At 50.5% G+C, this 23,264-nt stretch overlaps 1 protein-coding gene across 3 annotated transcripts in view; it reads right to left on the bottom strand.

Moving 5' to 3' along the window:
* ARHGAP39 (Rho GTPase activating protein 39) overlaps nt 1–23,264 on the bottom strand; it is a 157,201-nt gene that overhangs the window by 37,906 nt on the left and 96,031 nt on the right. For 2 of the 3 annotated variants that reach the window (XM_062570718.1, XM_062570720.1), the window contains exon 3: nt 2,539–2,619. The exons of the other annotated variant lie outside the window; for it this stretch is intronic. In XM_062570718.1, the coding sequence (XP_062426702.1) occupies nt 2,539–2,619 (81 nt within the window). The remainder of the gene's footprint in view (nt 1–2,538; nt 2,620–23,264) is intronic. 3 annotated transcript variants of the gene reach the window in all.

Here is a 23,264-nt window from a genome sequence, read left to right as displayed (position 1 = left end):
TTAATCTGGAAGCAGAAAGAGAGCCAGTTCAGCCTACAAAAATGTTACAGAGTGAAGGCTGCTGCGTGCATCACATACCACCTCCCAGGCAACCCTTCCGCGCCGTCCTGAAGACTCAAAATGCCAAACATTTGGCAGGAAGCGCGTGTACTCCATGAACTTCACGTCACCCGGCAGGAGGCCTTCTGCAGCGCCTGGAGAGCTTAAGGCTCCAAAAGTAAACAGATCGGAGAAGGGAATGCAAAGCAAATTGCCTTTCCAATCCTGACGCGTAGCAAAAACACGGAGAGCACAGCAATAGCTGGGGGTGCCCTGAACTCTCCTGCATTTCCACTGTTTCACTGAGGAGCAGAGAAATTGTGGGTATTTGTCAAAGCCAAGAGCAACAGATCTGCTGTCTTAAAGACAGGAATTGGGATAAATATGGTATAACAGAGGAAGGCTTCAGAGTTGACGCAACAGCATCTCAGTGCCCAACTCCAGCCATGGCTCGTTAGCAGGTCTGCCTTAGTAAAAGCCCTGGATTAGGAGGAGTCCAGCACAGGTGTTTATTCCTGTTCCTCCCCGGTTTAAATTGGGTGCTGCCAGCAACTAAGAGGACAAAATGCTACTTGCCCATGTTGGGAGAAAGCTGGGGCAATACTGGGCTTGCGGGAAGTCACACTTGCCCCTGCCGAAACACCTTGAATTTGCACAGCCTCAACATCACCTCCGTCCTCACCGGCAGTATCTGAATTGGGCACCTCTAAAATGCCCTCAGACAGGACGAGGTGGCTCAGCTACGAGGTGTCCTTTGGCCACCGACAAAGGGCTACCAAGGAGCCACCTGGGCCATAACAAGAGCAAACTCTCAGGTACCCTAAACTCAGCCCAGCTCACAGCACCTTGGGTTTGGAGGGCAAAAAGCTTGTTCCAAAAGCAGTGAGCTGGCACTGAGCGAGCCTCCAGGAGTCCCAGCACTGAGGCTTTTAGCTCCAACGATCCACGCAGACATACTCCGCTCTTGATTTTTGTCAGCATAGACCTACTCGAGTGCTACCACCAGCCGGTTCCTTCCAAGGTGCTAATCCACAACAGCGCAAGTGAAAAGCTCACAGCACCTGTAAACCTGAACCACTTCTCTTTGCCAGCTCTGCGAGGGGCGTTTTGAAGCATGACAAAGACAAGCGGGACACCACAGCTTCTGGTAACTCAAATCCGCGAGAGCTGGAGGTGGCAGCTTCCTTAACACAGAGTACCTGAAAAGCAGGTTCCAGCAAGAGAAAGCTGGTATCTGTCTTACAATAGAGTCTGCAAAGCAGTTGGATCCCTAGGGCTGGAAGACATTACTTCATTTCTCAGGGGGCTTTCTCATCTCCAGGCTGGCCTCTCCAGGGGCTCTAAGGAGACTGCGCAGAATCAGCCAGGCTTGCTGCAGCGACGGATGAAATGGATACTCGTGCCCCCCAAAAGAGCCATCAGCCATCAAAGATATGGAAAAACCTCCGGGATGAGAAGCCCCTGCAGTTCCAGATGGGTTTTGGTACCACGTCACTAGCTGCAAACACAAACCATCATGGAATAGAAAGCCAGGGATTTTACAGATAGTCCAATCGTGCTCTTAGCAAACCTGGTTTTAGTCAATACAAAAATCCTAGGAGAGAGCCTAGAAACTGGCTGCGGGGTGGAAAGCCGTTCCAAGCCATCGCCTCAGCCTGGCACCCGTTAGGGCTGGATGGGCAGCACCTAGAGGCGACAGGCCCAGTTTTGGGTGGCTGGGGCACGGCTGAGACGAGCCTGCCTGCTCCCATCCTGCCTGGATCCATTAACCTTCTAGGATGTCACACGCAGCAAGCGGACCCAGAGCCCTGGTGATTTCTCCCTTGGTAATTTTTAATAGCTTTGTCATTAATAAGAAATAAAAACAAATATTGGAAAATTGCTATGTAAAATTCCTATGTAAACAGCTGGGCAGCGATAAGACAACAGCATGGATGGCACTGTATCAACAGGCAGTCCTCTGTCTGAAATTCAATTTTTATAGCTCCTGAAATGCGCCCAGTGCAATTGCTCCTGCAGCTGAGCACCTGCTACAAGCTCAAGTCATCATTGCTCAGAGTGAAAAAACAAGGTTTGAAGGCACCGCTCATGGTGGAGGGCGAACGAAACCCCACAGACCAGGAGCTTGGATGCCTGAGCTGCAACCTGGTCGCTAAATAAGCCTGGTCTGGGGGGCTCCTTCTCCTCTGCTGCAATTTCTATTATTTGGGGTCATGCAAACTGGGACCACTGCATAAGGGCAATGCTGGTCCCTGCTCCAAAGAACCAGAAAACTCTACCTTGAGGTTTATGTAAGAATGGTAGCAGAGCTAAAAGACGCACCAAGTGGGAGAAGGGGATGGAGAAGAATCAGAAGAGAGCACAGAAAATCTGCCCGTCACCCCCTGCCCCTGCCCCGCAGGCCTGCCCGTAGCCCACGGGCTGCCTCAAGCCCGCCCGTCACTGCAGAGGCCACGTTTCGGACCCCCAGCCCCAGCCCCGGAGGTAAAGTTTGGCTACCTGTAGTGGAGGAGTTGACCTTCTGCACTGTAATCCCGATAAATGTCATATTCTTTCTCAAACACTCCAGAAGGCGAGGAACTGCAATACAGTAACGGTGAACAAGGTTACCAGCAGTGGCTGTGACTCACAGATGTCCCTATAAAAGTCTCCTTCAGGTTAGGATCGACAAAGGTGCATGAACAGAGCCAGGCTTCTGGTCCCCCTTGGCCTGGGCTCTGCCCTCAGCCCTACTCTCGTCTCTTGGGTAGCGGCAAGATTTGAGTCATCAACCGGCTGTTTCACTGAGGACCCCTCTTTCATGGCTGTGGTCTCCAGCTTCATTTCAAACCTTGGAAACATCATGTTCTTCCTTAAATACATGTTATATGTGAAGAACGGCCATGGACATGCCTGGACAGATCCTAAATATCTCATGGTTTTGTCCCACCCTTGTCCAAGTGTGTCTGCTCCCCACACCTCGTTGCCTCACTCTACGCCAACGCCAGTCTTCTTGTTGTTTATTTTAGACCCCTTAAATGCTTTTGGGCAGGGTCAGGGTTACCCAATATTTAACACACAGCTGGCACTTGGCAGGTTCCTCTGCCCAGCATGTTTTGAATTCTGCCAGGCCCAGAGATTTCAGTTTATCTGCAAAATGCTCTTCAGCTTTGGATTGTTTAGGCCATCTACACACGGAAAATGCATTCTGAAAAGGGGCCTTGGATGTGCAGGCAGATTTGCCTCCTCCTCATCTCCTTTGGATTCCCTTTGGCCAACCCAACTTTCCTGAGTGCATTTGCTCTAGCGTCAAGGAGAAGAACACCCTGGGACGTGTGGTGGCATTAACGCAGTGCCTCTCGCATAACGCTGGAACTGCAGCAATGCTCAGGGTTGCTCGCTGGTCCCAGCGCGCTTCGACTCCCCGTCTCCCCAGCAGTCCCACACGCGTGCCCTCCATGCCTTCTCAGGAGGCGTGCGTTTAGCTGTTAGTCCTTGTCTGAGGGTAATGCTTTCAGATATTGTTCACACATATCTCCAGTGTTTGCTTAATGTGCACGGGAAAGGTCTTTCTGCTTTAACAGTCCTCCACTGTGGGAACTGCAAATAATCAGACTTATTCATAAAACACACAGCGATTTATACGCTCAACAAGTTACTAGACATTTGATCCACATAAGAACTTAACAGTAACAGCAAACATCTGGAGAAATAATTTCCTTTTGAGTAGCTAAGACGCAGTGTTAAAAAAAACCTGTGTACACATTAAAATACTCACATTAATAAAATTCAGATCAGATGCTGGTTTCAGAAGAAGAAAAGGAAACGAATCTTCCTAATAGGACAGACCTCAAAAATTTTATTCAAGCAAGCGGCAATAAAATTAAGCTTCTGTCAAAGTTAATTTTAATGAGACTTCTGAGCCCTGAAATTATGCCTTGCACTGTGGCGAATTGCTTAATCCCTTTTCCCTTTACAAGGCACATGATGCGTGCTCCTACTCTTGCATGATAGCCAGTCTCTTCTAAAGAGCAAGCTCTCACTCCAGGGCTGAACCCAGATCTAAGGTTACGGGATCTCCTCCACAGTGGGTGATGCCATGATAGATTTTATGGAAGGGAATTAATGCCCAGGAAGCTTCCTGAAGAAAAGCTCTGCTGCTTTAGGCAGGCCATCCTTAAAGTTTACTAAAGAGGAAGGCAACAGATGTTGGGAAAAGATCTCATGGAAGGTCTCCTTCAGACAAGCTTTTGGAAGCATGAATTGGAAGTCATAAAGCGGAGCAAGGGAAAGACCCTCCATCCCAGCAGACACATTTCTCTTCTGGCACGGATAGCCTCCCAGGACTGCATCGCTGAGGCAGTTCCTGGGGCCGTGGGAGCCCATGGAAGAGCAGCTCCTTCACTGTGCTTTTCCTGAAGCTTTCTCCAGGAACCAAAGACTTCAGGACTGCCTTAGCTTCCATATACAAAATTTGCAGACACCCTCGCATACACCATTTCAGCATTCAGACAACAGCCCTGGGCTTCATGGACCTTTTGGAAAAATCTAGAAGAAATGCCCTCCCAGGTCAGAGCAACAGCATCTCCAGACCAGCACTTTGCCTCAGTGGCGATAAGAGATGTTATTTAGGGAGACCTCATGGCCCTGGCCACTGCCTGCAGTCCAGCCCACTTCCCTCCTACTCCCTAAACAGGATCACAGAAGGGTTGAGGTTGGAAGGCACCTCTGGATATCATCTGGTTCAATCTCTTTGCTCAAATAGGGTCACCTACAGCATGTTGCTCAGGATCTTATCCAGATGATTTTTGAGCATCTCCAAGAATGGAGGCTCCACAACCTCTCTGGGCAACCTGTTTCAGTGCTCGGACACCCTGCCCGCTATCCAGTGCCTGCATTAGGGATGACAGGAAATGTGCATCCTCAAGGACATCCTCTTTGGAAACATTTATGGACCAGTTGTCTTAAAACATCTCTTTTTGAAAACACAGTAATATCCGTCTCCCCAGCTTCTCAGGGCAATTCCAGAAGTTTGTTACTCACTGTATACCACGTTTCTTATCCCTCCTGCTCAAAAATTTCATCTAATCATCAGTTATTCCTTCTGGCCTTGTATTTTCTAAAACACTTGCAAGTAAGTGCACCAAACGCATCTCCTTGCTTTTTAGGACAAATCTTCTGTTCTTGAGGTGACACGAATCTGGGTGCAAAGGAGGATGAAATCTCATCCAGGCCCTGGCTCCCACACCTCCGCCTCTCCTCACGCTCACCTGATGGGAAGGGCTGAGCACATGAGCGTTGCAAACCCCTGGCCAGCAAGTTACCAGAAAATAAGATCGCAAATTCCCAGTAACTACGCCTGCCGCTTCCAGTCCAACATGTGGAATTTCGGAGGGTTTCCAAAGGCTCTTCCAAATACAGCAAAAGCTACTGAAACAACCACAGGGCTATGCATCTTTTAAAACTTTTGGTCTTGCCAGCTGGATGTACAAAGTGAGGTATGTGTGAAATCATGCATGAATGAAGTTTATTCACATCTGGATTCAAAAACAGGATGAAATATCCAAGGCTGAAGAGAGAGAGATCCAGAGGCAGTGCCGACTCCGCTCTCAATTCTGTACTTCATGCAGGAGCTAATACCTAAAGCACATGGTACAATACACCCCTTGTCTTTTGGACACCTACAAAATCAGGACATATTGGCGCAAACTCAACCATTTCTGCATGTACTGTCCAGGTACGGATTTGAAACTGGAGCCCCAAAATATGCTCAGAAGGAGGAACAACCCGTGAGGCTAGTGAGATGAAACTCAGCTTGGGATGCTTTGCTCTCAAACGTACATGTTCACCTGGTATATATTAGCACCTTGTAATCTCCAAGGAAAATTTTCTTAGGCTGCCATCACCCCCTATTAAAATAAAATGATTAGAATACTAGATTACAAGCTGTGTCTCACTGATGTACAATCCATGCGGTAAGCTAGTACGCGATCCAAAAATCCCAGGCAAAGAGGTAAGATCAAGATCAGCTAAAGACCTTCAAATCCACCCCATCAATAGAGCCAGATCTTGAGCAAAATCGCCGTCAGCATCCTGTGGGTGGTATCGCTCCTCCTTCAGGTACTGATGAGTCAGAGCTGGATTCATTATCGTTGCAATCAGCTCCTACTACAGAAGCACAAGGCTGCGGATGAGATTGATGGCAACTCTCGCATCCCCCGTCTGCAACGCTATGAGTTATGAGTTTCAAGGTCACGGTGAATATGGCAGTGTGACATCTGTGACTCTTCCTCAGCTCTCATATGTTTCATGGGAGCCAAAAATTCACCACTCTGCAGCTCTCTCTAAGGTCACGCTTGTTATCTTTGGGTTGATTTTAGAATGTTCTGAACAAAAAGATGCCAAGAAGTCACGGAAGGTATTCAGCCAAGACCAAAATAGCAACATGCTAACTAACTAACCTGTGCTCTTAACACTGGGGGCTTGCTCGCATTGGGAAAAAACATTACGCCACAAGCAGGAAATGCTTAGGGAACTGTCAAGAGCAAGTACTTCTGACCTTCGACAGGCTTACATAAGTAAGATCACCAATTCTGGTGGACAAAGGTATGAAGAGACACACAGGAGGGAGGCTAAAGTTTGCTAATGTCACATTATGAAGTTTTATTTCATCTTTGATAATTGGAACAGATTCTACAAACCCACGTTTAGTTCTGTGTCTCAAGGTTACTAACACTTAAAATTTAGAAATCTGCTCCAGCTCACTTGGAAGCCTTGGGCTGGATGGAGCAGGCAGCTTCACACCTCTTGCATTAAACAAAGCAGATCCTTGGGGATCCCTTTGCTGGGAGGAGGCGTTTAAAGAAACCTGCACCAGAACAAAAAGCAGTCTCAGCGGTGTTAAAGCATGCACCACCTTAGCTGTCTGCAAGATGGGGAAGCGAGACGGTGGATGCACGTAGTGCCCAGACCAGGCTGGGCTTGGATGGACACATGGTACTTCTGTCTGCAGAAGGTCTGGGAATTGATCAAGTGAGACGTGATTTGTGACAGTCTGCAAAGCCCCGTAAGCAAAATCCTTTTATTGCTTTGTTCACGCAACAGTGACAGGACACTGCATGCAAGAACATGAGTGAGCTCTGCTCCACTATCTCTGTTTAGCTCATCGGCAGGAAATTCAGCAGTCCAAAGTCATTGGACAGAGAGAGGTATTGCAGAAAGCACCTTAACCCAGTGCTAGATGGCTTGACCTTTGGAAAAGCAGAGTTCATAAGATGCTGGCTTGCAAACCTGGAAGAACAGCCTGCTTGCTGCGTGGCAGGTGACGGGCACAGGACAAGCCCTCTGTGACATTGCTGCTCATGGGAAGCCAGGCTAGGAGGAACCTAACGACGCGTCATCTATGCTGAACCTAAGAGAGCAAGTTTGGTTTTTGTACCCCTCCAAAATCCTGCTCGTCTCCGAGGAGCGAGTGCAGCACGCCTGGTGTGCGGGGAGGAGCCGCTTGCCCGGGTTGAGGAGGGTGCGACGCCGGCACCCCACTCAGCCGCCCCTGCTGTTTATCCAACACTAGCCCCATCCTCTTGCCGATGCCTGTGGAGAGCTCCTGCTCGCCCTGCGAGCCTGGATGCCACCGCGCTGCTTCTGGGCGTCCAAAACAGCGCCAGGCCCGCTCCTGTCTTTGCTTTCAGAGAACGGCGACGGGAGCTTAGCAAGATGGATTAGCGCAGGCACCGACTCTGTCTGCTCAGGAAAGCTCAGGAAAGGCAGGCCAGGGCAAGGGACCATGTGAGACGTGCCAGCGGTAACGGTAACCGGGGGCACCAGGTGCTCGCGAGGGAGCCAGAACTGCTGCTTCTTCCAAGCACTGCAAGTGCTTCATGGGAGTAATTACCGTTGATGGGAAATAAAGCCCATTTGATTAATCAAGAAACCAGGTGGCTAAATGAAAGTTCAATGAGATGACTGCACATCTTCCCAGTTGCGTTCATCCCCCTCCCATGATCCTACAGGGTGTTGACCAAGCCCTTGGCCCAAATCCTCAAGAGGCCCCGGCCACAAGAGGCCCGTGTTATCTCTGAAAGCAGGGCTATTTTGGATCAACCCATTTACACTCGAGTACGCTCAAGTGACATCTTTAAACAAGTCAATGCATCATGTTTAAAATTGGGCTGAGATCAGCATTAACAGCCACTGGCCTAAAACTCACAACTTTTGTCCTGTAGCAGTGGAGAAAGGTTCATGGTCGAGAGCCTACAGCGCTTTCCAGACAGCTGATAAGGACATATCCCACTGCGAGTGAAGCAGGTGGAAAATCCAGGAGCATCGCTGAGGTTAAAATACCTTTGCTGTAGCGAGGAGGTCTTCCTGACGCCTGAACAACCTCCACTCTCCATCTCTGCTGAAAGCCAGAATCTTCTGTAGGGCAGGACTCCCCACGGCGGGGTGCACAGGCACACAGCACTGATTTTGGAAAAAAAATGGAAAAGAAAACCTTCCAGGTCTTGGCATTAAGCCTACCTTAAGAAACAAGGCTCTGTAAGGCCAGATGAACCTGGATGGTCAGTGCTACCTGCTAAGCTATAGTTGGTCCTTCAAACTCTTCTACTCGCAGCAGCGCCCAAGCATGAGGAAGCATGGGAGAAAAATGAAGCGACAGCTCTGCCTCAAGCCTGCCCCAAGACATGCGGCACGCCTGGGGGGACGACGCGCCATGGTCGCAGCCGCTCTCCCGGGACGCAGAGCTATCGCACCAATCTCGGACGAGAGCAACTCATCGAGGTGCAGCCCTCGGCGCAGAGCCTCCCGCTCCGGTCTGCATCGCAGCTCGGCGTCCTGCCCACGCCGAACACCAACGGCATCGCCTGGAGACCAGCCCCTGCCACTGGGGGAAGACAAAAAGCAGCCTGAAATAGCGCAAGGCGGGGATAAATGCCACGTTTGGACCAACGGCACAAAAAGCATTTGCTCAGAAGAACGTGCGGGGAAATAATAAGACGTGCTCCTGCTGTAAAAAGCCTTCCCCAGCAGAGCCAAGCGCGTGAGACCGGAGGCTTTGCACTGGTGAGGCTGACACCTAGTTATTGCTTCTCCGGCTCCCAGGGCTCCGAGCGGAGCTCAATACGGCATCGGGAGCCGACGGGAGGCTGCTTTTGCCAGGCTCCCCGTAGCAACAGCTCAATGAGCTGCAGCGATAAACTGAGTGCAACCGCGTTGGAGCGGGAACCGCCTGCGCCCCTGCTGCGGAGGGGAACAGCGGTGCCGCACAGCCCCCCGCTCGCGGGAGCTCGGCTTTGTCACAGCCGCCCATCCTCAGAGGCTGCAAAACTACTGCAACAGCCGGGACCAGGAGGAACCTTCCGAAAAGGGCAGAGGGATCCTGATCCCGGTACCGAGAACAAAGCGTGCCAGCAGGCAGCATCGCAGCTTCGGCTTCCCTGGCACCCGGTGGGACTAATTGGGCGCCCGTGGGATGGGGCAGGGATGGGTGCGGCAGCCCGCGGCGGGGAGAGCAGCTGGGAGGGCAGGGGCCAGCGCGCCTCCGACGGGCTCGGGTGCACCCCCGCCTCCCTCCCGCGCTCAGGAGCAACGCGGACGTCCAGGCGGTTTCCGGAGATCCTTTCTGCTCAAGCACGCCCACGCTGATGCTGCAACTTTGAGTCCTCTCCTATCAGAGCAATTACGCCTACTCGCCTTGAACGAGGTGGCTGGAAGCTGTCCGACGTCCCTAGTGCCAGCAGGCAAAGCCAAAACCGCGTGGGGAGCGGAAACCAGCACCCAGACAGCCCCAGGAGCCCGGGGACAGCCGGTTTCACGTACAGTGGTGCAGTTTTACAATGAACCTTCAGCGAGAGCAACGTGGGACTCTGAGAAGTGGGTTTATCGCTGGAGGATATCTGCTCTCTCGCAGAGATGCTCAGATAGCAGGGGGTGAGCGCACCAGGCACTGCTTGGAAATGCTGCTGCTACCAGCAAGGTCAGCCGGAGAAGGCGTTTTTTCCTGTCACATTCAAATCCCCCCTGCACTGCTCAGGTGTAGGCAACACGCGACTGGAGAGTGCAGAATTACCTGTACATGCATGCCTCGCTCGCCACCTCGCCTCCACGTCTGTGTTACACACCCCAGCTCAGCGCTTGCACCCCTGTGACCGGTCACTTCCATCTGAAACAGCATCAAGCTTTAACCAGTAGCAAATGGAGCAGGGGAGGTTCAGCGGCTGCCTGTGCCCCAGCCAGGACCGAGCAGGAGATTGCTAATGGTCGAGGCTGCCCCCTCTTCCACTGCCGAAGCAGTTGCTGAGACTTCTAGTTCTTGCCAAGCGAGTTGCGCCCAGCATACCTGGCTTTGCTATTTTTAAAGTTATAACCAGCACTGCAACGGATATTGCACAAACTCCTGCACCATGAGCCCTGGAACGAACCCGCTGAGCGCAGGAATGGGCTCCACACCGAGAAAGAAATCGCGAGATTAAGGAATTTCCTTCCTGTCACTTCTGTCCAAATCCTAGCCTTCCCCGTACGCAGGGCGGGTGCAGAGACACCCTCTGCTTGAGGAGTCAAGCGCGTGCAGAACGCATTATGGACACAGTTTTTAGCTGTCCAGAGGCACAGGATAGGCAATAGGTCTCACGCCTGGATTACTCTTGACAGCAGGGTTACTCTGACAATTTTGGTTGCATCCAGTTCACGCTGAACAGGCCAAAGACCTCACGGTAATTTTGCTCCGCTTTCAAGGAGCTGGCCCATGGCTGTCCACACTCTTTCCATCCAATCTTCTCTGGAAAAAGAAACTGGAATTGCAGGAGCCTGCTTGTGTCGAGGGGACCTCTGCAGAAAAGCAGATGATCCTATTAGTAACACGTTTCAGTTGCCTTCCTTCAGAGTGCGTAAGGCCTCCCCTCGCTGAAACAGGACTCACTGCTCATGCTGCGAATTAAGGGCCAAGCACAGATTTGCCTTCAGGAAACCGTGTGATCCTCAGAAAAAATCAGAGCTGCCCCTGTCACGGGAGATAAACAGGGCTTTCCACAGCTGCCTGTATTATATCGTTATGTGACTGATGTCTCCGCAAAGGTTAAGTCCCCCTTTAATGTCTGCAGCCAGGAACATATGGCTGGTGGCTTCACTCCCGTTCCTGCATAGCAAGGCCGGGAAGGAAGGGCGAGGAGGGAAGCGCTCTTCCTCCGCTGCCAAATTAGTCCGCTCGTAAACCACCGCAGGCTGACTGAAGGCCAAGCAACGCTGGCACATGCGTTGTGGCACATTTTAAAACACAGGCACTGCCTGCTGCATCTGGAGCCATCCCATGGAGTGGAGCAGCTCCTACCAACACCGACTTCACCTGCACTGTCTCCGTTGCACACCCCATCCTGTGCTAGGTGGGTTTACAGGACTGGCATTTATGGTTTTCTTCTGTTTCCCTCCGACTAGTTGCAGCTTACATGAAAGATAAGGCTTTGGGTCAGCTTTTGGAAGCTGACACAGCTTCTCCAAGCCCATGGCCTTGGCTTTAGAGCTAAGCTCTGCACTGCACTGCAGGAGGAAGCACAGAAATGCCTGCTCTGTTTTTAACGGTAGTCATGGGCCTGGAGATTCCCAAGGAGCTATAGTCTTCCCCTATGGTCCAGGGGAACAGCCTCTGTAGTGGAAGGACATGAGACATGTATGACAGCACCTCTAGACAAGCTCTGGTAGGAACACAGCTGCTTCCCCATGGTGATTGGACTAGAGCCAGCTTGCTGCCCAAGCAGGACCATCAAACCTCACAGGTGAAGGCTGAACTCCTTACAGCACTGCGTCATGGATAAGCAGCTTTTTCCACCACCATCAGTGATGTCTAGATGCCTCGAGAAGTTACGCCTCCTTCCTCCAGGGACTAGATTTCTAGGTTTCCAGAATGCACAGACATTGAACATTTTCAGCTCTGCTTGGCTCTCTGGGACCGAGCGTGACCGCCCTGATGTGCATTGGACCTCAGATTCAGGCTGGGCAGCCAGATGCTGTGGCTGTGGCCAGAGCATCAGTTACAGACCTGGACTGCACACAGCAGAGCTGGGAAAGGGCCTCCAGAGACTTTTCATGGCTGATATCCACTGAACAATCCACAGCTGGTTACTTAATAGGTGTCAAATAGATATCGCTTAAGAGATGCTTAGTTGGCCATAGGAGGGCAGAAAGTAGTTGACAGAAGAGAGTGAGTGTTTTTGAAGACATAGCTAGAAGATGCCAGAGACCGGAAGGAAAGCTGTCATGCAACATCACTCCAGTATCATGGTGCTATGCTGGCACAGCTGGGTCAAGCCACCAGTCTCCCCTCCCATCCAATGGTCAGAGTAGGCATGGTGTCCCCTGCCAAGCAGCATCAGGCTTCAAAAATACACTAGTTTGTTCCATGCACATCAGTGAAGAATGGTCCAAACAGTCATTTGAAGAAACTCCCTCAAATACGTATCATCTGGGACCCTGGCACACCTGGCACACCAACGTGACACCCAGTTCTACCTACCAGCTTTACTCATGTTCCAGGAGGAAACGTTCTCCTCTGACAGGCTTAACAAGATGGTAAAATCCCATCCCTTGAGTTCACCAAGCCCTGGCTGGGCACATGCTGTCACGTGCTGGCAGACTGCCGAGTTTGGCTGAGCATTGCTCACGGTGGCACACGGCACAACCAGCCACCCTCGCTTCCAGGCACCTTTCCACCCTTGCTCTGGTACCTTTTATAAAAAAATAACTTGGGGAACTGGACAGTTGGAGGCTGCTAAGTCACCCAGAAGAAAAACACAAAAGGGCCCTTACTGAAGATATTATCAGCTAGATTTATATGCGATGCCAGCAGCAAGGGAAGGAAGTGACAGTAATGAAATTGCTGTGTTACCTGCTTAAGCCTCAGATATCTTGACAGCTGTGGAAAAGGCTGCTGTGCTGAAGTTACAGCAAAATAAACTGTTGCTGGACCAGCTGAGCTGGCAGCACCTCCTGCTGCTAGCTGCTCAGATGCTAATGCAGGGGGAGCCACCTCCTTTCTCCAGGCAGGGAAATAGGCACCAGAAAAAAAACAAATCCTACCCCAAGCCTGGTGGCTTGACCTAGCTGTGCCAGCGCAGCACCACGATGCTGGAGTGAGGTTGCATGCCAGCTCCATTGATTAACCTAAATCAATGGGTGATCAGTTTGAGTGAAAACCGAAGCAAGATACTGCAAGAAAAATCCACATTCGTAGATGGGTTTCCTAAGCCATTTGCAGCAGGCTTCACCAGGGTGGGCTGAGGGCTCTCTGCCTTTGGCCATAGGCTGCTCCTCTCCCCCACAAAAAGTGCAGAGCTGTGGAAAGGAACATGCATGAATCCCTCCGCAGCAGCTGCTCGCTTCCAGGTCCAGGCAGGGCTGGCTCTCACCAGCCATTTAAATCAGGGATCACCAAGCTGCAGATGGAGGTGCAAGCACAAGTTCTCTGCTGTCCCAGTAGCACAGAGTGCGTAAGTACTAAGTCACAACCATGGATTTGCCAGGAACATCTGAAGAAGTGCTACTATAAAACAGCAGCAGCTTAAACAATTCCTGAACTCTGCCGTAAGGAATTGCATGTAGAGGGATACTCTAGGAAGTTCAACCCAAATCAGTTTCCGAAGGGGATGAGGGAGATGGCTTTAAATGCTTGCATGGACAGCAATCTACAGGAGCTGTACCCCATGCCAGAAGTCCTGATGTATAAAATCATACCTAGAAATTCACAGAAAGCTGATCACAGAAAGCAAAATTCACTCTAACAAAAGGGCCAACTGATCCTGCTACAGCAACGCTGCAATCATGCTGGAGAAGAGTACGCGTTTTAGTTTTTGGAAGGGTGCTTAAAGTTTCTGCCAAAACCTTCTCTTCTCCAGGCTAAGTCAGCCCAGTTCCCTCATCCGCTCCTCTTACTTCATGTGCTCCAGGCCCTGACCATCTTGGTGCCTCTCCACTAGACTCGCTCAAGTTTAACAAGTTTTTCTGGTACTGTGGAGCCCAAAACTGTATGCAGTAGGTCACCGTGGCCTTCCCTAGATCTACTGTCTGTATGCCTCTTGATACAGCCAAGGATGCTATTAGACTTCCTTGGTACCGAGGCACACCACTCACTCGTGTCCAGTGTAGTGTTCCCTAGGACTCTGGGATCCGTTCAGTAGGGCTGTTACCCAGCCAGCCTGGCTCTGCGTTGGAAGAGGTTAGTCTTTCCCAGGTATGGGATGCTGCATTTGTCCTCACTAAATTTCATGAGGTTCTTGCCAGCCCAGTCTTCCAGGCTTTCTAGGTTCCCCTTGGGTGACTTGTCAGCAGGCTTGAAGAGGGCACCTGCTGTCCCCTCCTCGTGCTGCTGAGGGCATGAACCAGGATAGGATCCAGGATAGATCCTTGATGAACTTCCTTTGTAGCCAGGTAGAGAGCCAGGTAGAATCATTAACCACTGTCCTCCAGCCTGACAATCCAGCCAGGCATCCAGTAGTCTCCCTGTCTGGACTCTAATGTCTCAGCTTGGGTGCAAGGACACTGTAGGAGAATGTGCTTGAAAAACCTTGCTACAGGCAAGGTAGATGCTCTCCCCTCATGTGGATATTTAGTTATTTCATCACAGAAGGCAATCAGGTTGGTCAAGCATGATTTACCCTTGGTAAATCTATGCGCACCATTCCCAGTCACCTCCATCTCATCCACCTCCCCAGAAATGGCTTCCAAGAGGACTCGCTCCACGATTTTCATAGAATCAGATTTTCCCAGGAACTAATGTGAGACTGATAGCCTTGTGCTCCCCCAGCAGTAGGGTTGCAGGCAGGCTGCTTTTCCCTTGGCTGCCACCCATGTAAGGCATCTCAGAACTCCTATGGTTGCCACCACACAGATGCAAATGCCACCGTCAGCCTGGCCTGACAAAAGAGAGTGCTCCCTGGAGTGCCCCCTTGCTTCCCAACCTCAGTGCTTCTTGCCTAGCATCTTTCCCGTCCTTCAGAGCCTGCACCTTTTCACGAACCAAGTCCCAGACCAAAAGAGGCAGTCGAAGTATTTGAGCCAAGACGAGGGCTGGTTTGTCCCATCCCTGGGTAACTGGCTAGGCTACACAGAGCACATCTCTCTGCAGCAACAAGGTTGTCCATGGTCTGCACCAGACGCACTCCACATCTTCCTCCATATGCTCTTTTTCCCTCTAAAAGGGGACAAACTCATGATGGTGGCTGTCAGTTGGTGTAACCAAAGCTTTAGCAGTACCCCTTCTTTAATGATCAGGTGTAGACATTTTATAGATGGACTGTGGCAAGCAGCTGAAGTGAAACCTTTGCTTGAGATAGTGCATTTTGAGTGCTTTTACTGTTTCGCTTTTCCTCCCTAATGTCCTTATCAAGGACCAAAGGATAGTCAACGATGCTTCTGCCAGAAGACTAAACAGGCCGAAGTCTCTATACCTAATCCTAGTCCTGTTTAAATTGTATACAATGTAGTTATGTTAATATACTTAGCTTTCTGGGTCTATTCGTTTCATCATAGGTAACCCAACCTCCCTCTAAAATTAAAATGGCTGTAATTCAGTTTCTGAATTTGCCCCTGAAGTGACTTCAACTAAACCAAACTAAAAGCAATTTTTGAATTATAGCAGTCAAACAGGTGTTTAATGTGTTCTAATTGAATTTATTAAATGAATTTAAATCAGTTCTGAGTGTCCTCACATTCATGCAAATGATAAAATTATTGCAAAATATGCCAAGACGTAACCTCACAGCACACCGGCTGCCCTACAGGAACTGCCCAGCATGCTTCACCCCACTGCTTACCCTTGATACTGTGACTTCCAGGGCTTCACCGCATTATAGACAATTTTGCATTAGATTAAGATGCAACAAAAGTAAAATGACTATTCCTTAATAACTGCTAGTGTGACTCCTTATCACAGAATCACAGAATTCTGTGATGTTGAGGCTGGCAGGTACCTCTGGAGATCAGGTAGTCTAACCCCCCTGCTCAAGCAGGGTCACCTAGAGCATGTTGGACAGGGTTGCATCAGGCTGCCCGGATGAGGCAGCCTTGTAACACTTTGGTCCACTTCCAGAGACAATAAACATCGACATTTTGGGGTAACGAGATCTCGCCACTAACTTCAGACCTCCATCGCTCTTCAAGGCAGCCTCGGGTTGCGCAGCTCGGAAATCTGACTTTTGGGTGCCTGACCTGGAGCTGTCGCAGAATCACTCCACGCACAGACAAGCCTAACGCTCCTAGCAGAAGAGGCTCCAGCCCGCTTTACCTGCGCGGTACCATGCCTGTGGGGCTTCCAGCCATGTGGCTCATTTCAGCCTCAGGCAACTGGACGATTAAGACCTTGACAGACCAAGGGCCAGTGCAACCCGTGCCCTCGCCATGTATGTAAAGAGCTCGAGGGTGCTCAGAGCCTGACAGTTACTCCTGAGACTTATACTGCCCCACCAGGGAAATTGTAACAGCTTAGCAAGGGGGAAAAATAAACAGGGTCAAACGCTTCGAGGTGAGCCCAGCCTCCGACTCCCGTCCCCCTGAGCCCACCCCACCCACCAGTTACAGTTCAGGCCAAGCTCCCCAGATGCTGGGCTAATCTCCTCTTGGACTAATGGGATCCTGCAAGGGACTGATTCTGCCAGAGCCAGATTTCCAAATCGATTGCCAAATATTTTTCATGACAGTGATTAAAACTGATGCCTGGGTGAGGTTTTCAACATGCTACTGAAATCCAGTAGATGCTGCTAACCCCGCCAAAACCTTTGCCGTCCAGTGCTACCAGCGTGAGGCTGGACTGCTTTCCCTTCGTGCACGCGCAGAGCCCGTACACGGCAAGCTCCTTCCGCCCGAGGACTGGCCGTGCTGCCGAGCCGTAGCACGGGGCCAGCAGGGCCCTCAGCAGGCCCAGGAAAGCGGCAGCGAATCTCAAGGGCTGCAGAGAGCATGAGGAATAGCAATGACAGCAGACACCGAGCGTGCTGCGCTTCCAGGAAAGGAAGATACGTCAACAGCTGCATCTGTAGGGAAAGAGAAGCAGCACATTTGGAGGAGGCGCACATCTGGAGACGTGCCTCGCCTCCCCCCTCACTCGGCCAACCGTGCCGGCAAAACGCAGCTCTGCAGGTCCGCCGGTGGGAGCCCTCTCCTGCTCGGGCCTTCAGCCAGCTCAGGTGGGGGTCACTTTGAAGGTGGTTTTCCACGAATACCCTGGGCTGTGGACCGCACTGGTCGAAGAGCGAGCTCCTTCTGGCTTCGCACACGGCCAGTGGACACGCAGCCACGGGAACGTGAGCACAGTTACCCAAAGGAAGGCACCCGCACGGCAGTGACGCGAAACCCCCCCCGGACTCGGCGTCCGGCAGCTGACGGGAGACCAGCGCGACTTGCTCAGGGGCATGTACGTGCTCGAGATACCTCCAGTTTTAGTGCATGATGGACCTTGTGGGCTAAAGCGTGTTGCACGCACTTGCATCTGCCAGGGTGCAAAAGCACCTGCTCAGCCCATCCCACACTGAGTGGTTTTGTACAAACCAGAGAAATGTCACTGGCATAAAATTCACATGGCTAATCCATGGTAAACTCCTCTGGATACATCCTGAGATCAAACCGTGCCGATCTGCTTTGGTGATGCTAATAAAATCAAACTAATGGAAGCCTTGCACTGAAAGCATCAAAAAGAGGGGACTGCACACCTAAGAAACATGTTAAAAAAATTAAGTATGTTTTTTTTTTCCCTCTAAAATTGGAAGTGTCACCATTTCACAACGGCTCCAAGAGAATCTTGCTTTTATTTTAAAATAAGGGAAAGTGACTTGACTGAAATAGCACAGCTCAATGGCAAAGCCAGGAATAGAAGTGAAATCCCAGGGCCTAATCCTCTGTTCTAATCACCGGACTGCAAGCCTTCATACCCTTAATTACAGCCATTGCTTCTAATAAAAGTTTAACGACGGTTTTCTTTGCAGTTATGTAAACTGTATTTTGGGTCTGACAATCTACGTAAGCGCTTTGCTGCATAAGACAAACATCCATCTAATCCTGCATCCGGTGTTTGCATGGGCAGCTGAGAATTCAAGGAAAGAATATTAAAAAGAAATAGGACACGCACAGAGCCGTTCTCCCCCTCGTTCCCCCTCCGCCTGGGCTCATGGGGAAGAAGCGCCAGATACAAATGTTTTTCCCCAAAGTATTTGGGAAAGATGGGAGGAGGAAGGGTTAAGCATTGAGATGCTATTAACCTGGGGCAACCGCAACGAGAAAAGGAAATCAAAGCCAAAAGAAACCAAACGAGATAGTCTTCTACTCTGTGAGCGTGCAGGAATCAAAGCCCAACAGTTGTCCAAGGAATGACAAAACGGGGCTGCTGTGAATTAGCTGGGAGAAGCGGGATGCCCAGCGAATGGCAGCACCGCTCGGCACCGGCAGGAGGAACGAAGCAGAGTTTCAGCAAAGGTGCGAGGAACACGCTGGGCTCTCAGGTGACCCTACACCCTCACCCTCCTCATGCATCCCCAGTCCGAGGACACTGCAGGATGAAACAGAAGAAAACAGCTTCAGTCACCCTGTGCAGACCCCGCTGGGGACGAGTGCTGTCTCACAAAGCCATGGCATTAAAATCCCACGGCACGAAAGGTTCATCTCTCACTGGAGGCCATAAATGGCCTGAGGTGGGAGAAGCCCGATCTGAAAGCCTGCATGTCCTTCTCAAACCACACGCTTTCCCCAACATCTTACAGCACTGCCAGTCCACACATCTCCCCAGACCAAGCAGGACTCCTTGCAAACACACCCGTTGTGTCAGGTGGCCAGCAAGGCCACAGCTGCTCTCCACCAGGCTCAGCCTAGCTGCTTCTCTAGACACCTGCTTTGAGGAACCAGTCCCAGTGAGGAAACCCATCCAGAGGTGGTGTGGTGTCCACGGTCCATTCAGTCAGCAGAAGCATTTACAGAATCATCAAATCTTCTCCCAGGTATTTAAGTGAAGACGATTGTTGACCATCTACCAAAGGCGACCGCAAGCAGTCGCAAAGAAACGCGGCTTAACCCAATTTACTGCCTTGCTCCTGTTACAACATCACCCCATACTGCAGCATCCCAGGCCAGGCAACAGTGGGGAGCGACCCCCTGCTCACTGGCAAGGCAACTGCACAGATCTTCCTCTGCTGCCCTACACTCTCGCTTGGCTTTTATTACACACCTCAAAACAAGAGGTACAGGACTCATAAAATGCTTTTTTTCAACACACGCCCATCATTCATTGTGGTCCCTTTGTAAGAAAAGCTATTTGGAAAGTGACGGCTAGAAAGGACATCTGATTGCTGCATCATTCTCTCCATAAATTCCCTGCTTGGCATCTGACCATCTTTCACCAAACAGGAAAATATTTGTCAGTTGTGCTCCACACTCGCAGGCCTGCCGAGAACAAGAGGGTGCAAGGCTGTGCTTATTTTTAACAGAATATTACAGTGGCTGAAATGGAAGGTGAGACAGGAGGGGTGACAAAGATGGGTCCCTATACCAATCCAGTGTCACATCTTACTGTGTTAAAATCAAACAAAACAAAACACATCAGTAAAGTCCATGGTAGATCTCAGGGAGCTGGTCCTAGATTTTAAGATCAGAATGCTGCTTTGGGTTGCAAGTAGACAAATGAAATTTTTAAGAATTATTACTACTATAGCAGTTGTGGTTTTGAAAACTGGAAGTCCTAAATGCCTCTGAACAAGAGGAAAAAAAGGATTCTGAGTTAAAGGAAATAATCTGACAGTTCTGAAAGTCCCTAAAATTTAAAATCAATATTCAGTATCCAGCAGTTTCTCCTTCGCTATGCTCATCCTGATCTTCAATGCAAAAACACTGCCAAGACTTGGAGCAGAGGACAAACTGAAGCTGATTATTGCCTAATAAATAGAGTGCACATGTAGAGAAAGTTGTATCGTTTGGGTCCATCTCCTCACCCTACAAACCTCCACAGGCAGCAGCTTGCACTCCGTGGTTTGTGCATCTCTGAGGGCTGAAGAACTATGTGCAGGGGCTGCGAGAAAGGTAAATAAAGGCACGAGTTGCACGCATAGCTCCATACAGCCACACAAGCACGATTCTGAAGTGATCTCCATCTGGAAAGTCTCAGTCAGAACACAAAAGAGATCAAATACACACTTGGTGGAACAGAGAATGTGGTCCATGGCACAACTCTGGAGTTACTGCTTCCCACCCGTTGTTTCCAGCAGTGCGAAGTAGGTGATGGTGGCCTTGAAAGCTGGCAGTTCTCAACACTCAGAAACCAAGCTGTTGCTTTGATACAGAGAACTGGTACCACCAGCTAAAAGGATCTGGAGGTTTTTCTCCTTTGACCATCTATGTTCATTAGGAGAAATTCATGGCTATGCCAAGCATCTACACATGAGAGTCCTGCTCGCATCCGGAGAGAGCAAAAGGGCCTGAGCAAAGCAAGACTACATGATCTCCAGGGGGTCCCTTCCAACCTCAACCGTTCTGTGAGATGGAACCTTACTTTTGTCATGACATGAGTGGGAATGTCATACCACAGGATAAACCAAGAAAAAAGACTTTGGGAGACAGTGAATTTGGGAGCTGTTCCTGGGAGCTGTGCTTTGTGGGCAAGCTCCATGGAACATGCAATCTGCTGGCAGCATATGATGGCGATAGGGAAAGACATGTGACCTGGAAAGCGATTTCACGCAGAGAGCACTCAGCTTTAATTACCATCCTGCTGCCGAGGCGCCTAGATGAAGCTGGTTACCTCTCCTCCTGCTCGAGATTGCTCGGTGGCTCTGATTAGCCTTCTGCTCAAAATTATGCTTGATGAGGGTCACCGCACAGGACATTTAGGAGCACTGGTTAGGAGCTCATGGAACCAAGAGAGGAATATCAAGTCGAGGGATAATATGGTAATCACTTATTAGGGAATCTTAGAAACAGCTCAGCTGTGACTGATTCAGCTGCTTGAAATGGGCTGCCTGGAGGCTGCTCAGTTGCCTCAAAGGTACAAGTGGAAAAAGAAGTTTGAGCTACAGCTCTACTCACCTGGCCGTCTTCGCGGGACTATCTCATGTCCTGAGGACATGAACCCTTTTATTACGCATATCCAACAGAAAGCGAAAAATGGAAGGAGAGGTGACAGAGCAAAGTAAGGCACGTCACTCTTCGCTCCACAGACGCCCTGGGCAAATGCTAGGTTCGGAGCAGCCCCAGGAGCCCCATCGGCGTGCACGTATCGTCAGCTGAAACAGGGAACGGCAGAGCCAACACAATCGGCTGAGGCAGATCTCCGAGAAACCACCAGCACAGGTAGGGAAAGAGTTCAAGCGCTGAGCTCCAAAGCCTATCCTTGCGTCACAGCCTACACATTGCTTTTAGTAGCCTAGAAACTCGAAGGAACAGAAACTAAAAGGGAAGCAAAGCAAACACGCGCTGCGCTGATTAGCAAATCCGTTTCAACCTTCTTTCTGCACGTTTGTGGCGGGCGCTCCCTGGCACAGCGCTGCATGCTACCTGTGCTCCTGCTGCTCCTCTTACGCTGCCCGGCCCTTCTGCAGAGGCAACGGCAGAGCTTCAGGAATACCTATAATTTCCTCAAACACTCCCCTCCCCAAGCTGGCGGCATTCCTGCAGTAACGAGAGTGACTCCTATGAACCCGCTCCAAGGGACGCCAGCCCTAACGTCTGCATCCATGGACTTCAAACCACAAGGCAGTTTGGTCCACCCTGACCTCCTGCTTTGCCCGCAGGCTACACTCACAAACTCTCTCTCTCTCAAGACACCCTGAGGATAAAAAACACCAGAAAGAAAGGAATTTAAAGTGATACACCATGATGGCACGTCATCCCAGCAGTGCTGGTGACCAGCCGGGCAGCCAGGTCCCGAGCCTTGTTCTTTTGCTCTCAGCAATGCGAGGGAAGATGCAGCTATTTAGGGCTGATCTGGATCAGTCCGACACAGATCGTACGCTGCAGTAACAGCAGTCAGGGAGCAGACTCCATGCTTCAGGAAGCGCCTCTGGATTTTTTATTTCTGTAACAAAGCAGGAATTTCATCCAGAAGGTCCCGTCTGCAGGCCTTTACCTCGTGATTTGGCCAGGAACGCATTTTTAGAGAGGAGCGAGCCAATGAGACGTCAGGTGGATGAGGATCTAGCAGATCCTTTGGTAAACTCTTCCCATAGTTGGTTATCTCAGCATTATTTACCCATTTCAGCTTTGGCTTCTAGACTCTGATACTACGTTACCACCTGCAAGTTAAAGAGCCTCCCCCAGTCCTCCTCATGCTGAACAGCAACTTCTCTAGACTGCAGTCTTAGGAACTGCAGATTTAAGGAGCTTATCCCACAACAATTTTTTGTTTTAGCTGCAGGGGACTGCTGGCCCAGCTTTCAGATGCTGTCTGTATAAAGAGACACCCGCTTAGGCATGCCACAAGGACAGCAAATGTGCTGCTTGAGAATGAGTCCATCCACAGCAGATATTTAGAGAAGAGGCCTGAACTTACAGAGGTCACCTTGGCTGTTTGGAGATGATCTCTGAGGCCAAGTACCACCAGAGGGAGAAGGCAACAAGCTATAGAGCCTTTTTTTTTCTTTTTTTTGTGCTACTTTCAGAAACACAAAGCAGCATTCCTGGCATGGTGCATGTTTGTGGTGGCCTCCATAGCTATGGTAGGAGGGAAGTCCCCAGCATGTGGGTCTGTCAGCTGGAGCACCACAAATGAACGCTGGAGCTGGTCCTGCTGCGCTTCTCTCTGCAGGCTCAGTACCCATGGCATCGCATGCAGGGTCTGCAGGAAAAAAGCTCTGAAACGCCAGGGCAAAGCCCAGGCGCTCGGAGGGAAAGGGAGAGGCTGCACAGAGCTCGCTCCAGCACCACTCTCACAAACTGACCTGCCACCAAACGCGGAGCTGTCACCCAGCCAGGAAAATCAAAGCCCTACATGGCATCCACGGTGACAGCCCTTCAACTAATCAACCAGTTGTAAATACCATGACACACATTTTCAGGACAGCCGTAACAACTCTCTGCACAGCTGACTTCCTCTGCACTGGTCAAATGATGAAAGCTAAACTCTGAATTTCATGATTAAACTACTGTTGGAGGCAAGACTTTGGGCAGGAGGATCTCTGAGAGCTGCTCCTTGCTGCAGGCCTGCTGCATGGCCTGTGGAAGTGACCCGACACTCTCCCTTGGTTCCTCTTCAAAGCATGGGCTTGTTTCTGTGGAAGACAGAATCTCTG

Source organism: Rhea pennata, chromosome 2, assembly GCF_028389875.1.
Source record: "Rhea pennata isolate bPtePen1 chromosome 2, bPtePen1.pri, whole genome shotgun sequence".
Lineage (NCBI taxonomy): Eukaryota > Metazoa > Chordata > Aves > Rheiformes > Rheidae > Rhea > Rhea pennata.
The sequence above is the reverse complement of the archived record's forward strand: the minus strand, read 5'-3'. Positions and strand labels throughout refer to the sequence as shown.